The sequence below is a fragment of the Lutjanus erythropterus genome, chromosome 24 (assembly GCF_056507025.1).
Source record: "Lutjanus erythropterus isolate fLutEry1 chromosome 24, fLutEry1.hap2, whole genome shotgun sequence".
In the NCBI taxonomy this organism is placed as follows: domain Eukaryota; kingdom Metazoa; phylum Chordata; class Actinopteri; order Lutjaniformes; family Lutjanidae; genus Lutjanus; species Lutjanus erythropterus.
The window spans coordinates 2990302-3008788 of record NC_139340.1 but is presented as its reverse complement, the minus strand read 5'-3'; the positions used below and the strand labels follow the sequence as shown (position 1 = coordinate 3008788).

The 18487-nt window shown below is 40.0% G+C and overlaps 1 protein-coding gene across 2 annotated transcripts; it reads right to left on the bottom strand.

Moving 5' to 3' along the window:
• Nucleotides 1–145: 145 nt before the first annotated feature.
• On the bottom strand, nucleotides 146–18083 carry aox6 (aldehyde oxidase 6). 2 transcript variants are annotated; one of them, XM_084713353.1, is made up of 34 exons: nucleotides 18013–18083; nucleotides 17825–17921; nucleotides 15286–15394; nucleotides 14616–14742; nucleotides 13912–13973; nucleotides 12844–12921; nucleotides 12658–12732; nucleotides 11841–11985; nucleotides 11452–11544; nucleotides 10550–10701; nucleotides 10294–10387; nucleotides 10073–10182; nucleotides 9113–9297; nucleotides 7897–8059; nucleotides 7745–7822; nucleotides 7503–7672; nucleotides 7298–7424; nucleotides 6723–6845; nucleotides 6386–6482; nucleotides 5561–5685; nucleotides 4946–5079; nucleotides 4704–4791; nucleotides 4441–4527; nucleotides 4167–4358; nucleotides 2846–3073; nucleotides 2625–2720; nucleotides 1854–1982; nucleotides 1698–1772; nucleotides 1565–1617; nucleotides 1376–1490; nucleotides 1228–1293; nucleotides 853–1041; nucleotides 390–557; nucleotides 146–238 (listed from the first exon to the last, which is right to left on the bottom strand). In XM_084713353.1, the coding sequence occupies exons 1-34, from the start codon at nucleotides 18038–18040 to the stop codon at nucleotides 188–190; spliced, it is 3909 nt and encodes a 1302-aa protein (XP_084569479.1). In that variant the 5' UTR covers nucleotides 18041–18083; the 3' UTR covers nucleotides 146–187. The 2 variants fall into 2 exon arrangements, with proteins under 2 accessions (XP_084569479.1, XP_084569480.1); XM_084713354.1 differs by lacking the exons at nucleotides 11841–11985; nucleotides 12658–12732; nucleotides 12844–12921; ... (3 more) ...; nucleotides 17825–17921; nucleotides 18013–18083 and adding an exon at nucleotides 10788–10922 and having other exon boundaries at nucleotides 11452–11525.
• Between the last annotated feature and the right edge of the window lie 404 nt (nucleotides 18084–18487).

The window sequence follows — 18487 nt, the reverse complement described above, 5'->3', positions numbered from 1 at the left end:
CATTAATTTGACATCATACACTGTGCAATAAAAATAAACAAGAAATCTCCCAATTTGCACTTAAACAACATTTATAGTGAGTATTACTAAAGTGACTGCATTACTTAATCATTATTAGTTTCATTTAGTGTGTAGTCAGTGTACCTTTATTGTGATCAAATAAAATAAAAACAACACAGATTCAGTGTTAGATGTTTAAGGCCCACGGTTTGAAAGTTCCTGGTTTGGGGGCTGGAATCTGGAAATTAAATATTACACAAAGACACATTAACAGAAATAAGTACATTACATAATATTAAGATTATATAATGATACATCGATGATGATACATGATACACTGTCATCAAAGGGTCTAAAACTCTTATATTACAGTATTTCTGTATTTTTACCTTCTGAGTGAACGGAGAGGCACAAGCCAGACAGGCTCTCTCTGCTGTCGCAGGGCTGTCGAGAGAAAACGGGCCGACTAACCCGGACTCAGAGCGAGCTGCAGCCACGGCGTCTTTGATGGCGAAGAACACGGAACTGCCCAGGAACAAGATGGGTTCTCCAATACCCTGCAGAACCACAGAATCATTATGGACATGACTTGTTAAATACACTGATGTAAAGGCAACCAAGCATTCAATTTGGGAAAAAAGAAAGAAACAAAACGAAACAAAGAAAGAAAGAGAGAAAGGAGCAAAGAAACAACTAAAGAAACAAGGAAACCAAGAAAGAAACAAATGAAGAACCAAAGAAACAAATAAAGGACAGAGAAAAGAATAAGCAAATAAACAAACAAAGAATAAACAAATAAAGAAAGTCATTCCATAGAACAGAGTTGTGTATGTTTACATGATGACCTCTGACCTTGGAGGAGTAGATGGCGTGGGGGTTGTGGGAGTCTGACAGCAGATAAACGTTGAAGCGAAGCGGCACATCGCAGACCGCAGGGATGTTATACTGAGACGGACCTCGAGTGTACAGGAGCCCGGAGGGGGAAAACTTCAACTCCTCCAGAGTGTAGAGACCCACACCCTGCATGAACGCTCCTTCAATCTGAGAGAGGACAGAAGACATGGACATTGTATAGGACTGGGCGGTGCAGCTCTATGTGAGAGGTGGGAGGGTCAGCTTGTATACTGTGTTTTTGTGCGTTTATAAAAATGTAAAACTTGGTGACATGTCGTACTCTGGACAACCCAAAAATGTGAAAAAGACTGAGAACCCCTGAACTAGACTCACCTGGCCGATGTCCACTGACGGGTTCACGCTTCTGCCTATATCGACCACAATGTCCGTCCTCACCGTCTACAAGAAACAAAAAAGACAAGAGAGTTCTCAAAATTCTGAAAATACCACCTGACATTTCTTTATGTTAGTGAGTTCTGACCCTGTAGTCTCCAGTGAGACAGTCCAGCTCCACCTCACAGCAACACACTGCGTATGTGAAGTACGCGTACGGCAGCCCTTCCATCTTGTCCCAGTCCATGTAGGTGTCCGGCCCCCTGAGGACACACAGGGACCTGTTACTCTCACTCCATAAATAAATAAATAAATAAATACATTAAATCAGACGTACCTGTAGAATCCAGTCGCTGATAAACTGATTTTCTCAAAAAAAGCTGCATTGACCTGAAGACAGAGACAGAGAGAAACAGTTTTCACGCAGCAACCACTGAGAATTCACGTTTTCCTTCCACATCAAGTCGTACCCAACTCTCCCATGGTCCTTTGGGGTTCTTCTGCCTGATTGGCTCCAGTCGCTGGTACAGAGTCTGGCAGGCATTCTGAATCAAAGAAAAAAATATATGTGTGAGTATTATAATATCTTATAAGTAGAATAAAAAAAAGGAGAGAGTAGACATTACCTTGACTGCCATGCCGTTGGCGTCAGTGCCGAAGGAGGCGGCAGAGGGGCAGGTGTTGGGAACCGTGTTGGTGCTGGTTTCACTGATGTAGATCTTAGAGGACGGGATGTTGAGCTCCCGACTCGCCACCTGACGGCAAACAAACCCTGAGCTGAAACTCAAACATTTTTTAGTGGACCTATTTATAGTTATTTTTGCTGAATTTTAAGTAAAATCACCTGATTTTAAGAATAAAGAGAACAAACTAAGGAATTTAAATGTGTTTCAGTTTTATCCAGAGGCCAAAAACTTGAAAGATATGTCACTAAACTAAATGTCTACATTAAAAAGCATCTCTTTTTACTGTTAGATCAATGTGATAAATTCAGATATTAAGTTTTAAACATTTGATAGCCAGTGAAAAAGTGAGAAAATGAAGAAACTCAACTAATGACTAAAAGAATAACAAAATAATAATGAATAATGGAAACTGATCATTGCCAAACACTGAGGGTGACTTCCATGTTTTACTCAGATAAAAGTGTCAGTATTGATGCAGTTACTGAAACAAAGTTATTAAACTATATTTATTATGTAGAATTTAAAAATAACTTACTTAACTGGTTGTTAAGTCTGGGACAGTCAAAAGCAGAGTTAAAGATTCTGCGACACTGTTTTCCTGTGAAACTCCAGCAGTGTTTTGCAGACTAAAAAAACTAAACCTGACCTTCGATCAGCATGAGGGTGAAAAGACGATGACTGAATTTTCGTAATGCTGCTCTGTCGCAGTACCTGCTGCATCTTCGTGTGGATTCCCTGACCCATCTCTGTCCCGCCGTGAGTGACCAGAACCGAGCCGTCTTTATAGATGTGGACCAGAGCTGCAGCCTGTCACACACACAAACAAGCACACAAGAATAACAGTAATACCTTTATTATCTTAAGGTTGTCATGTCTGAAAAGATGAACATATCCTCACAAAAACTAAAATATCTCTAATAAATCAAGCTGACCTGATTTAAGAAGCTCTCTCCAAATGCAATCCCGTATTTAATGGGGATGATGGACATGCCCCTCTTCTTCCAGTGGTTCTGCTGGTTAAACTGGTCGACGGCTCGGCGGCGGGCGCTGTAGTCAGACTTGACCTTACACTCGTCCCAGCAGCGCAGCATGTTCTCCGGGCTGAACTCAAACTTGTAGTGGGTGACTGACGGACTCTTGTACATGTTGATCTCCCGAATCTGATGGTGAAATAAAAAAAATAAGAAATACAGGGGTTAGTTATGCTGTGCTGTCAAAAAAAACAAACAAACTTCAGTGCAAAATGTTGGGACGCTAAATAAAAACAGAATGTGCAAAGATTTTTTTGATCTATATTCAACTGAATACAGCATAAAGACAAGATATTTAATGTTCAAACTGGTAAACTTTACTGTTTTTTGTAAATATAAACTCATTCTGACTTTGATGCCTTCAATACGTTCTAAAAAAGTCATGACAGGAGCATGTGGGAACACGTGCAGAACATGTCTTGCTGAACAAAGCAGGGATGGCAGCACATGTTGCTCCAAATCCTGACTGTACCTTTCAGCATTACTGGAACCTTCACAGATGTTACCCATGATGCCATGGGCAGCAACACTTTTGAAGTCTGTGCTGCAGTCTTACAAATAAAGGTGCTAACTAGAACCATGAAGGGTTCTTTGGCCATCTCCCTGAAAGAGAATCCTTTTTGGTTCCTGATAGAACCCTTCCAAAATGTTCCACTTGGAATGGAGTGTTACATCTTGAACCATCTGTGAAAGGTTTCACCTAGAACCCCCAATGAGAGGTTCTCCTTCTCTTGTGTACCCTCTCTAGGGGTTCTATCCAGAACATTTCCATCTTCTAAGAACCTACCACGGTTTTCTACCAAGATCTTTATTTGCCAAAGGTTTCATCTAGAACATACCAAAAGGGTTCAACAGAGAACCTTTTAATATCCCAGTGGTTCTATCTAGAACACACCCTGGGTTCTACAGAAAACCCTGTTTATATACCATCGGTTTTATCTTCATAAAAGCGTTCTTACGAAACAAATAATTTGGTGTAGAATCACGGCCCTCCAGGAGGAACCTTTGGAACCCTGACTTCAAAAGAGTGTGGTAACAATTTGAATGGGATGAGTTTATATTTACAAAAAACAATAAAGTTTATCGGTTTGAACATGAAATATTCAACTGAATATAAGAACATACAAGATTTGCATTCTATTATTTATGTTTTAAACAAATTGTTTTTTTATTGATAAGACAAATGACATCAAGCGCATGGCACAGGAGGATGGAGTGTGACCTGATCCGCAGGGCGCCTCAGCACCGCAGCCACGTCGTTTATCATGTTCTCCACGATCATGATGCTCTGCGGCACGCCGAAGCCCCTGAAGGCGGTGTTGGAGGGCAGGTTGGTCCTGCAGGCGGCGGCGCGGCCCCGCAGGTTGGGGATGTTGTAGGCGTTGTCCATGTGAAGGAGAATCTTTTCTATCACCTGCGTGAAGAAGATTGTCGATTAAGTGCCAACATGTAGTTAAAATGTTATCTAAATAATAAATATGGCCGCTGTTACCAACCAGAACAGATTCATCAATAGTGTTGCCAGCATTGGTGTAGTACTGGATATCTGCAGCCACGATCCTGCCATCATTCATGAAACCCACCTGAAAGAAACAGCAATCAACTGTAAATGCAAATTAAATTAAATAGTGCCTTTAGCTAACTTGACACAGTTAAGTTCTTTTACTTCACAGATCAATCAAAAAACTATCTAGATCATCACCAGTAGTACTTTCAGAACTTTACTGAAATGAAAGCCAGCGCGAGTGTGTTCTTGTACTTTGTATTTTCCGAGGACAGGGTGACGAGCTCCTGTGATCAACATGTCCTCGCCTCGTTCCAGGATGCAGCGCACAGCACGATTGGTCCTGAAAAAAAAAAAAAGATTTAATTTCAACATACACTTGCTTTTTAATTATTTTTTTTTAAATGTTATCGGTTTTCTCTAACAATTTCTCTTAAAGTCTGAAAAGGAATTTCTGATCCTCTTTGTTGTTTTTCAGTGTTGTTTTTGTGACTTACTTCCACGCCGCCACAGCTGTAATACCAGCCAGAATCGAGGTTTTAGTGACCTTGCCGCCGAAAGCTCCGCCTATCCTTTTGACATGACAGGTGACTCTGTTGGACGGGATGCCCAGCGTCTCTGAAACTGTATCCTGCAGTCAGGAAATGACACAAAGTAAAACAATAACAATCCACCTTACCTCTGATTTCTCTTTAAACTTTCAATTCATTTCTTGGCATGGGAAACGTGTGAAAGGAACAACAATAATATGAAATTACCGATTCTTTAAATTGGGACAAATCATGTCTTTCATGTCCTACCAAAAACTTTCAAACTGCCTGCCAAACCCCATTAACATTTTGCTCAATTTAACCATTATGAACATCTACTCCTTCTAAAAGATTATTAATGATTTATTACAACTCATAAACAGACACTTACTCATTTGGCAAAAAATTCAGCATTAATTTGAAGTCTGATTAATGTGAAACAGGCAAGCAATAACAGTTATTCCAGCCTGGAAGAGAATTTCAAAGGAGAACACTGTGGCTTCCTTGATCTCAGATTAAACATTATGGTCATTTTATGACTTATTGCAGTAAATAAATCACATACTCAAGATATCTGTATACCTGAGTGAACGCCGGCGCCTGAGTGGCGACATAAACATTGAACTCCCTCTCTTCGCCTACAGGAACAACCAGCATGCTCTGGGTCTCCATATAGAAATGCTCCTGGCCGCCCATTCGAAGTTCTCCTAGAGGAAACGATCGCAAACATGGTGACGTAAAATCACTTCAAAAACGTCACAGTCCAAAGCCGGCTTCTGTTTTATATGAGTTATGAGTTACAGGACAGAAAGAGTGGACTGGTGTAGCAAGCTAAGCAATGCACTGCTGCCGACAGGGTTAGCTGAAAAACATATTTTAGCCACCTAAAAAAATATAATTGAAGTGTACACTATATTTGGAATATTTTCAGTGCTTCATGTTGCTGCCAGACAGTTTCTTCCAATGAGAAACTGTCGTCATATAAACAAAATATCTCTAAACCAACCAAACTCCATTGACAAAAACAGTCATTTTACCTCAGAACACAGGAGTTGCTGGTCTACCACTTACCTGTCAAGACACCAAAGTCACACAATAACACAAACAAGCTAAATTATTGAGGCTGGAGTAGACCAGAGGTAAAATGACTGCTTTTGACAATGGAGTTTGGTTAATATGTGACAGCAGTTTCCAGTCAAAAAAGTCTGTCTGACAGCAAGATAAAACAGCAAAAATATTCTAAATACAGTATACACATAAACAATTTTTAACATATTTTTAAGTATTTTGTGAATAGCAGCATTGATTAGCTTCCTACACTGGTTATGGATAAGTACCTCATACAACCACACTTCAAATAATCCAAACTAGCGCTTTAATAATCTACTAAAAGAAACAGTAGTTTACCTTCATAAATCTGATTGACATTTTTAAAGGCTTCAGTCACGTTTCCTAACTCAATCATCCTCAGAGGCTTAAAGAAAGACGACTTCTCAATGGCGTCCTGTCACAGACAGAAACAACACACACCACAGTGAGCTGTGAGGAGGCTGTAGTGTAGAGTAAGAGTGTATTATATCCACACTAGAAAGACACAGGGCGGAAAACTAATCCTGCAGCACCAAAAATATTTCAGATTAAGTCAGAAGTTAATGTGAACAAAATGGGGCACAAAACAGGATCTGATGTTGTGGTGCAGCCATAAAACCTTCATTGTGATTTAGATTCATAAGACTCTACAGACCTCGACAGTAAAAACCGGCTCAGGCAGGTCTTCGTAGCTGATCTTCACTGCTGCAGCTCCTCGTTTGGCGTGCGCTCTCGTATCAGCAACCACCGCACATATCATCTGACCGATGCATGACACCTGCACACAAAGAGCAAGACAGACAATCATACTGCAGATAAATGAAATAAGATGAGCGCAGCAGCATTTCTTTAAAATAAAACCTGTGAGATGTTTTTCTGTTGTTTTTTTTTTCATGTGAAATCTGGTCACCATTCACTTCCACTGTCAGGGAGAATCTGCAACCTGTTTTGTGGACTAAAAAATTAAACCTGACATTCAAACAGCATAAGGGTGAGTAGATAATGACTGAATTTTCAGACAGAAATTATATACAATCAATCAAGAATGTACACAAACACACACACAGCATAAAAACAATGTTTTAAATGTATGTCCTCTTTGTAAAGCACTTTGTAACTATGATTAGAAAGGTAATATGTAAATAATATTATATTAAAATTTTTTTTAACATGAACGTCATTTGATCTTGAGGTTGGTACACAACTCTTGTGCACGCACTCTCACTCTACCTCGCTCACAGCAAGTACGTCTTCTTCATAACCAAACATTGCTCGGACTTTCTTCCCAGGAATATCTTTGGCTGTGATGACGTCGACGACACCGGGAAGCTGCAGAGCCTCGCTCACATCCAGCCCTCTGTTGGACCAAAGACAAGATGTTTAGAGGAGTGTGTATCAGATCTCGTCGGCCAGAGACTTTTCACTTCCTCCTTACGTGATTTTAGCATGCGCTCGAGAGCTGGTGACCAGCGCCAGGAAGAGCTCCCCGTCCGTTCTGGGGATGTCGTCACAGTACACAGCCTCGCCCGTGGCCTGGCTGATGGCAGAGCGGTGCATGATGGGACGCCCCACTGGGTCCTGGACGCTCTGGTCCTTCGGCACATGCTGGAGAAGAAGAAGAGGAAGTAGTCAGGTTTATAATCTGTACACTGGTTATTAAAAGTGTTATCTTCTGACCTGGAACTCCTGCAGGCTGGGTTGGATCTCTCTGGGTAACGGCTGGATCTTCTCTTGAAGCTCATCAGTGATCACGTTCTGTAAACACAGATATCTCTTACATTAAATCAGCTAAACGTTTACATTTTAACAAACTGCAGTCTGTTTCCTACCATCTCTCTGAGTTTCTGCAGGACCTCCAGGTTAAACTTGAAGAGGAAGCTGAGAGTCAAAGAGCGACGGAACTCCACCTTCCCTCCAGGAGCCGAAGGAGGGAGAACCAGCTCGTCCAAGAGGACATCGTAGGCCCGGCTGAGGGTCTCATCGTCCCACGGCCTGATGGAAACCAACAAGTCTTTAGTGTCTCTCAGATCATATTTGGTTTCTTTCACTTAAGGGCTGCAACTAACAATTATTTTCACTATCAATTAATCTGTTGAGTATTTTCTTGATTAACTGATTAGTTGTTTGATTCATAAAATGTCAGAAAATAATGAAAAATGTCTTGTTATGTCCACAACTTAAAGATATTCTGTTTTTGGTCATAGAGAAGAAAAAAATACATTCATTCACATCATCATTTTTTCTTAACAATGGCTGAAAATGATAAATCAATGATCAAAATAATCAGTAATTAAACAGCTGACAACTAATCGATTAATTGACTCATCACTGCAGCTTTAATGCAGCCTTCTTGTTTCCATTTTCAAAGAGTTAGAGCAGAAAAAAGGGTTCCAAAAGGGTTCTTCCTGAAGGGCTGAAGTTTTGCACAGAACCATTTGCTTCTGAAGAACCCTTTTTTGAAGAAAGGGTTCATCAGGGGTTCTTTTTAAGGCCATAGGTTCTATTAAGAACACCCATAGAAGGTGGAAAGATACTGGACAAAAACCCCCACAGAGGGTTGTTGAAATCCTTTAAGAACTCTTTGGTCAAGGGTTCGTTGTACCACAATATAAATCGGTTCTCAGCAGACCACCCTGGGTGGATTCCAGATAAAACCCTTGGTATACAGAAGAGTTCTCAGGAGAACCTCTGACTGGGGGGTCTGTGTGAAACCTTTCACAGATGGTTCCAGGTAACTCTTCATGTTGGATTCTAGGTAGAATTCTCTGAAACAAATAGGGTTCTCCGAAGGAAATAAGCCAAAGAACACTTTATGGTTCTACTGTAGAGTGTACAAGTGGACAGAAGAACCACAAACCAGACAAGAGGAAATGGACAATAAAGAAAGAGGAAGGAAGAAGGGATTGAAGAGGTCAAATAAAAGAAGAGGGAAGGAATAAGAGAAAGGAAAAAAGGAAAGAAACCACTTCAGATCAAAAAGAAAGTAAAACAAAAATACTGATCAGACTAAATTACCCCAGAGTGTGTGATTAACACGTCTCTGACCTGGTGACGATAGCGGCGCAGGTTTTGGCGGCGCTGACAGTGGTCGGCCCCATCCCTCCATAGTAAATGCTGACATCCTGAACCACTCTGGACGCCTCTGAGAACAACACTCTCATCCCGGTCGTCACCGTGGCGAAGGAGCTCTCCTTCCTGGGGGCCTGACGGAAAGCTCGAACAAACTCCCCCTGCAGGACACGGACAACGACGTATCAATAAAGTTTTCACCCACTGTTTTGCTTGGTTTGGAATAAACAAGAGTAAGAGCAATGACAGAAACAAGACAACTCAACATCACCTAACACATACCTGGAAATGTAATAAATGGTATGAAAGCAAAACCAACAAAACTGGACACATTATTTTGGTAAAAGTTGTGATTTCTTTCTGATTTGTATTTTTTATTGTTATAAAGCAATAAATGTACACCAAACCAAATAGTGGCAAAAGCTGTGTGATCTGAGGAATACAACAATAATAAAAATTATTATCAAAATAAAACAAAATAGAAAGAAATATAGTGTAAAATAAAGTGATTACAATTACAACAGAGATATTTCAGAGGTGAGCTGCAGGATAACAAAGTCACAAGTTAAGTAAAGTAAAGTTGAAGTTGATTGGGAATAAAGCTGCAAACTTTTTAAAAGGAAAAAAAGCTACAAATTTTATGATTTCAGCTTCTTAAATGTGAATATTTTCTTGTTTCTTTACTCCCCTCTGACAGTAAACAGAATATCTTTTAGATTTATACAAAACAAGACATTTGAGAAAGTCATCCTGGGCTTTCATCAACATTTTTCACCATTTTCTGACATTTTATGGATCAAACTAGTAATTGATCAATCATGAAAATAACTGGCAGATTAATTGGCAATGAAAATAATCATTAGTTGCAGCCTTAAATAAAAACCTGCAAGCACATGGACCAAGGTGAGCACGTTCAGAGAGAGAGAAGATCTGTACCTGTCTGGAGAAAGGAATGAAGACAGAAACAACAATCTCCTCCGGCTTCAGGAGGGTTTTTCCAAAGCTCACAAAGAAGTCTTGATTCAGAGGAACCTCTCGTCTTCCCGCTGGTGGATTCAGACATGACTGCTTGTTAATCAGGAGTCAAGGAAATGAAACACGTCTGACATGAATCTAAACATCAGAAATTCTTCACAGAGTTCCAAAACTCTATTTACCGTTCGAAATTATGCTGACTTTGCAGTTCCCAGCAGCCAAGACCGGGTTCAGGTCTGAGTTTGGGTACGCACTCATGATGTTTCCCCCCAGAGACTAAAAAAAAAAAGAACAATCAAACACATCTAATAGAGAATTTCACTTTTAGGATTTTTAGGAATTTGTTATTTTCCCAGCAACAGTAGAGGAGACAGAAATGAGTTAAGAAAAAAAGAAAAATGGAGGAAGAAAGTCAGGAAGTTAAAAAAATGTCCTCACAGCGACGTTCCGGATCTGTTGGCTCCCCAGGTTCCCCAGCTGTCGGATCAGAGCTCTGAACAGTTCTGTCTTCTCCTCTGGAAACTGAGGAACCATCTTCTCCAGAAGAGACAGAACCTCAGACAGACTGCAGCCCGCTCCCACCCAAACACCTGCAGAGGAGGAACCACTGTTCTACTTAAGAAGACAATACCTGAAGGGCTGAGGTTCTAACCAGAACCATTTGCTTCTGACCAACCTGTTGAGATTGTTTGTCCAGGGTGCTTTGTAAGACTTAAGGTTCCATTATGAGCCCTTTTCATCCAAAGAACCTTTGTTGGTTCTTCAACAATTGTTGAAATCCTTGAGGAACTCTTTAGTCAAGGAGAACCCCCTGGGTGTTGAAATATAAAAAGGTTCTTAGTAGAACACCCTGAGAATGTTCTAGATAAAACCCTTGAAATATAAGGAGGTACTTAGTAGAACTCCCTGTATGGGCTCTAGATAAAACCACTGGAATATAAGAAGGTTCTTGGTAGAGTTTCTCAGTAGAAACCTTTGTGTAGGTCCTCGATAGAACCATGGATGGGTTCCTATTAGCACCCTTAGAAGGTGGAAAAGTTCCAGACAGAACTCCCAGCGAGGGTTCTGAAACCATCAGCCCCAAGAAGGGTTCTCTGGAGGATTTCTCATAGGCAGTTCCCAGTAAAACCTTTCACAGGTGGTTCTAAATATGATGTTGGGTTCTAGGTAGAACTCTACTTTGTTAACCAACAAAGCTGTTAGTTTGGTTTCTGTCTGATGAGTGTTGTGAATCTCTGGAACATTTAAAAGTTCTTGAGCAGTTTTAAAAAGCAGAAAAAAACAGAACTCTTTTGTACTTGCAGATATGGAGGTATAAACTACAAAGGGAGGTTCCTCACCCTGTGGTGTGTGAGTGACCTCAAACAGCTCCATCACTCTGGTTGGAGAAATTATCAGTGGATGTAGAACACCTTTGAACTTTATGTCAGGACCTTTAACACAAAACAGAGAGAACAAAGTTTAGTTAAAGAGGTCTGAATGTGAACATGGCAATAACAGATCAACAATTTATCATCAGGACACATTATTCTACCTGAAGATCATCAATCCATATCTCAATACTGGTCCTGTCCTAATTGTTGACTTATCATACCATATATGGACATATGTTGTCCTTTTAAGAGGACTGCTTTACACATTTGCCAGATTTATTGTACTTGTTGATGAAATGACTCTGGCCTGTTGTTCTGTAATAAACTTTGTGAATGAACCTGGTTTTGTTGCTCACCTATGTTGGTGTTTCCCAGAACCAGAGGAGATTTTGGGTTCTTGCTCTTCAACTGGACCAGTTCCTCCAGGGAGACGGGAGACACCCAGCTCATCCTCTCCCCACAAAACGTGAGTGTCTTTGGGCTCGATGTTTCTGCCAACAGCTGTGGACAAAGTGCGCACACTGTTAGAAGTACAGGTTCCGAAAGTGTTCTTCCTTACAGGGCCGGGGTTCTACCAAGAACCATTTCTGTCTGAAGAAAGTAAGACTTTCATCCAAAGAACCCTTTTTGGAAGAAAGAGTTCTTGAAGAATTGTTCAAACATCGGCGTTACAAGATTTTTATTTTTTCTCAGTTCAAAGATTGTAACCATGTTGTAGAACACAATTTGACTCTTTGTAGAACCCTTGGAACACAAGAGGGTTATGGGTGAAACCCCTTGGGCTGGGCTCTACAGAAAACTCACAGAATATAAAAGGGTTCTTGGTAAACCCCTTGGGTGGGATTGAGATGAAACCCCATGTGGGTCCTTGATTAAAACCCTTAGAATATAAAAGGGTTCTAAGAAGAACCCCCTGGGTGAATTCTATACAAAACCATTATAAAATGATATAAAAGGCTTCTTAAAACAGTCTATGTGAGTTCTAGATTAAACTCCCTGCATGAGTTCTAGATCAAACCCTGGAATATAGAAGGGTCCTTGGTAGAACCCCCAGGTGGGCTGCACATGAATTTTGGAATGACAGAACCTCCCTCACTCACTGTGTGAGTTCAGACTGCGTGCCAAGCATGTAAAAAGTCAACTTCTTGGAGCATAAGACAACATCCGACTTACAATCAGCTCAGGAGGGAAGATCAGCTCCTGTGTCGGGTCCAGCGGCAGAAACTCGTCCTTATCAAACAACTGTGGCTGAAGCACATGATGACATGAATGAAATGAAAGAAAAACACAAAAGCCAAGAAAAGACTCGCAAGAGACACAAGAATAACTATAAACAAGAGACAACAAAGACAAACTCACATGCTTTGGTTCCTCAGGATTTTCCTCTCCATTAAGACAACAGTCTGCGGCTCCATTGGCTTGGCAGCAGCTGGCTTCCTATTTGTATTTATATTAATGTCACACAGCAGTGCAACAATTACACTCATTACATTTTCCTATAGCGTGACTATGATTTTATCACCGGATCAAAAAGATTCTGCCCTGTTTTGTCTCTGATCGAGCGTCCGCCTCGTGTACTGAGACCTCAACAGCTGTATGGGTTCAGTTCCAACTTGAGGCCGACCTACATGTCGCCTCCTCTTTCTCATTCCTCCTTTTCCTGTCTTCAGCTGTGCTATGTCGCAAAAAAGGCAAAAAGCCATAAGAACAACTTCTTAAAAGATATACAAGCTGACTTACTCTTTTATTTTTATTTATTAATAACTGTCGAAACTGCTGCTGTTCACTAATGATACTGATATTACCAAGTACACAATCAGCTGCTCTTTTCAATGTTTTCTTATTCATAGGATGTTCATTTAAAAGCATTATTTACTCATTGGCACTGGAAGTCAGAAATTGGACATGAAGCAGAAAAATGTAAAAATGTAATGTAAGATGAAGTCGGAAATAAAGACAGTGGAGAAGTATAAAGTTAAATACAGCAGAAGGACATGGTTTGGACTTTTTGTCTTCACTGCTTGAACAAATAAGTGAATGAATAAATAACATCTTAAAAATTTTGGCACACTTTTTTCTTTTAAATAAACGGGTTCACTCCGTGTCAAATAACCTGTTGGCCATTGAAGACAGTAAAAGTTTTAAGACATGATTTTCTCAACTTTTTTTTTTTGTTAATATTTTCTTTTGAATTAAATTAAACACATAAATTCATGCTTGATCACCTGGAAAAAGGTCTGAACTTATCAAAATAAATCAGGCTTTTCTCCTCTGAAACTCACGCATTGTGACAACAAACAGTTGAACCACGAACAGGTTAAATTACAACTGGTCATAAAACTGTAATATCTGGCATCATCATCAATCTGATTATTGATTATTCCTGAATGATCTAACTTGTGTTGGTTGTAGAGGTGAGCTTGGTACCTGACAGAAGGTCCTGCAGCCGTCGACGATGGGTCGATATCCAGTACACCGACACAGGTTACCTGGAAAACAACAACACACAGTGTCTTGAAGAACTGTTCTTCAAGGATTATCAAAATCCCTGAGGAACTCTTTCATCAAGGATTTGTCAAAGGTGTTTTGCACCTTAATATAAAAGGGTTCTAAGCAGAACCCCTTGAGTGGGTTCTAGACAAAACCCTCAGAATATAAAAAGATTATCTGTAGAACCTCTTAGGTGGATTATACAGAGAAAGAGTTCTTTAGGGACTTAAATCCTTTCGTCAATGTTCCTCCTTCAAATAGAACGTGTGAACTAACAGCATAAACTCTGAAACTCTTCTCTTGAACGCAGTAAATACGACCCCATCTGAAGACAGCAAATAATCAGGAACAGTGGTGAGTTCAGGTGCATTTAAAAACATATAATACTATCATAATAAACCTCAATTTGGAACAAAAATACATAAAATTTGAGATGATTAAAATGCAATTGTTGCGTACTTTTGTTCTGGTATCAGCCGGCTACATGGTCACCACCATGAACGCATGTATACGTCATCCACATGACCGATTTCCAGATTGATTGAAGGTTTTTGACATCATACACATCAATTATCTCTTCTTGTAAAATTCATTAAAACATGACAGTGGATTAAATAATGAAAAAGAAGAAGCAAACACACCAGCCAGAGCCTGTGTGATGTCCTCCATGGTGGGCTGAGGCTTGTTCCTCAGCAGAGTGTACATGGACATCACCATCCCTGGAGTGCAGAAGCCGCACTGGGAGCCGTGAACCTTCGCTATTCTCTCCTACAAACACAGCAGAAAGTTTAGGGTCCCGTGAAATGCCTTCGAAATCATACATCTCTTCTTTGACTCAGTGTGTTTTCGCATTAAACAGGACATCCGTTTGGTTGGAGCTTCATGTCTGGAGGGACGTAAAGTTGTTACTTCTGGCTGTTTGTGCTAGTTAGCTTAAAGCCTGAATTATACACCCAAAGGGCCACGTACACAGACAGTCAGGTCTGTTATACTACTTTCTGGAGTCCAACTGGAAGGCATGTTCCACACAAGTACAGTGATGGTTGTTTAACAACAAAGACAACAACTCCCATGATCCCACGCTACTTCACATAATTTAAGTCGATCTTGTTTTGATGTGAGAGCGGCAGAAATTACATACTGTGCATTTAACATAAAGCGAAACCTAAATATATGAAGAGGAAAATAATAAAACTTGGGAATATCTACCAGCCAAGTTGTGTACTTACAACAATGGTCAAACACATAGAAATCATGAATATAACTTTAATATAATATGAGACCAGATGAATAAGGCGTCCCAGCTCTGACCTGCACAGGGTGGATCCTGGTCTTGGTGCTGCCAATGCCCTCCACCGTGGTGACGGCGGCTCCGTGGAGCTGGCAGAGCGGCAGGAGGCAGGCGTTGGCTGAGTAATGTCTGACGGTGTGGTGAAGATAAATTCAACACAGTTCATATTACAACAACAACTGATTAAACTATGACTACTGCTACATTTATTGTTGTACTTCAACCACTGCTGCTACTGCAGTGTGCACTGCAAACAAGGAATGTCCATACTGTGTAAGAACCCTGTACTTGTAGTACACTATCACTACTGCAAACACAACCACAACTACTACCTGGATTTAAGTGTAGATCCAGCCATCCTGTTTACTACTAGTTAAGTTTTATTTTGAACAATTAAAAAAAATATATATACATACACAAAAAAGGTAAAGATGACAAAAAAATCACAGTGCAGGGAGAGGCAACAAAACGTAGATGCCCCATATTTGCTGGAGTTTAGATTATTTGAAGTGGGGTTTTATGAGGTACTTATCCATAGTCAGCTAAGCACTAAACTGTTGTGTAGTGTGTACACTATATTTAGAGTATTTTCATAACTTTACTTTGCTGTCAGACAGACTAATCCTGCAGGAAACTGAAGCCATCATATAAATCTATGCTCTCTTCAAAGCCACCAAACTCCTTTAGCAAAAGCAGTAATTTTACAGGAGTTGCTGGTCTACATCTGCTTCAGTGGGATAGCCTGTTTCTGTTATTGTGTGACTTCAGTGTTATAAAAAGTTAGTTCAGATTCACTGAAGTCACACAATCACACAAACAAACTAAGAGATCGAGGCAGCGGTAGACCAGCAACTCCTGTGTTCTGCAAGGTAAAATTACAGTTTTTCTTAATGGAGTTTGGTTGCTTTGAAAAGAACGATACTTGGCTTGCATAACGGCGATTTCCTGTCAGAAAAAGCGGTCTGACAGCAAGGTAAAGCTGTGAGAATATTCTGAATATAGCATACGCTTACACTCATACTGATTTATTTTATTAGCTAAATACATTTGCCGGTGCTCCTCTCTGAATCTACATACTGAGGTCATGTTGACTGCCATCTTCTGTAGGTAAAACGATGATGATGGACACTTACCTCATAAGACTCCACTTAAAAAAACAAAAACTTTCCTTTAAAAATAAAAATGATCAGGACAGCAGTTTTGAAAATGCTTCAGAGTTGTGCTCACTGTTATAATTCCTTAGTACTATTTTTATTTTCCCATTAATCACAAAAAATAAAATGTGATTTTTCAAGCACTCTGCACATAAATAATCATATAATAAAATAAGGACAAAGTTCAGTGTATAGTCTCTGCCCAGCGTCTGTTTTACAGTTGAATGCGTGTGTTCATGATCGATTTTCTCCTCCTCTACTAAGATGTTGTGTTGGTTTGGTGCCAGGAAAAGAAATTACGAACAGACACCACAGAAACTCTGAACTGTGGACGTCCGAACCACTTTGGCAGATAACAGCCCACACTCAAGACTCCCTCTTGTTCTCTACAAATCTAATTTAGTTAATAAACCAGAAAGACTGTTTGGCATTTTGGAGTTTAACCAAATGGCTGAACAAATTGATTTTCCGGTCCATGTTGACCCAGTTGTAACACGACCTCCCTGGCTGTTTGGCAGACTCTGAGGTTTTTATTGCTTATCTATTTCCTGACAGCTGTGTCTCCGTCATGGGGGAAACCTGAGGAATTTTTGGTTTGTTGTTATTATATAAACATCTCCAAAGCACTCCAAGGACATGGGGGAGCGTTAGCGCCCATGGCATCATGGGTAACTCTCACATCTGTGAAGGCCTCATGAATGCTCAAAGCTACATACAGGATTTGGAGCAACATATGCTGCCATCTCTGCTTCTTTCAGCGAGACAATGTCAGGAGATGTCTTCATGCTTTTATTGTTTGAATAACAAATACACTTTCTGGAATTTGAATTTAATTTTGGTTTTTCATGTTTATATTTCAAGAAGTATGGAGATAGAACTACACAATATTTTGACGGTATGAAAAAACGCATAATGTTCATGTTTGTTTTCTTCTTTGCTGACTTGTTAAGTATCTTGTAGCCCCTAAAAGTTATCCTTCAGACCTTTGAGGGGTCCTGACCCGCAGATTGGGAGTCAGTGTTAAACTTGAATGTTTGAATTTTAGAAACCCCAAAAAAGTGGTATGTCCACAGGGAGCTGTGAACATGATTCATTATTGTTTAGGTCCTTGAAAATTAAATGGTTGCAACTTAAAATATTAAAATATTAACAATTATTAAGTTTATCCAAAGAAGAAAAGTAAATTAGTTCAACAAAACATTATTAGTTGGTCAAACTTTTCAAAACATCTAAAACTTAAAGATTATTATTATTTTTAAGATAAAAGTGCACTTTCTCAACTTTTTTGTTTTTACAGTGCACTTGGTAGTATTTAATGACTTGTTATGAGGTCCTTATTAATCTGACAGTGTCTCAGCCAATCAGAGCGGAGCACCGGGGTCAGAGAGTTCATCTTAAAGGATACGTGATGGTTTTGGTGGCTGGTTGGTAGCGTGACACCATGACCGTGCACGCCCCGCAGCCCCCGCCGCCGCAGCCATACTTGGTTCCAGTCAACCTCACTGAGGCGACAGTCAAGGAAAGAGCCTGTGGGAGGCGCTCACATCAACATTACATTCAGTCAACTCAAGAAAGCATATGAGTGAAGGATACACTTGTCTCTGAGGAAGGACAGCAGCATGGTCTCAGGGTCTGCATGGTTCTCTGTTACCTGTGAACACAGAAGAAGAAAGATGTCATGACTATTTATTACTTTACATCTCCTCAAATATTGGACATAAAGAGATAGTTTGGGTTTGTTGAAGTGTGGTTAAATGTAGAACTGTAATGAGTACTTGATTATTGGTTTGAAACAAAATCCTCTGATTCCAGCTTTATAAGTGTGAACATTTTCTAGTTTATTTCCTCCTCTCTGACACTAAACTGAATATTTTTCACTTGTGGACAAAACAAGACATTTGAGGACGTCATCTTGAATTTTAGAAACACTGACTGGCAAAAGAAAAAAAGCCTAAAAAGACATCTTGATTTCTTTGACAAACAGCCCAAAACCCAAATATATATAATTTACAACCATTAATGTCCAATACACCAGACAATTCTCACATTTGAGAAGCTGGAACCAGCA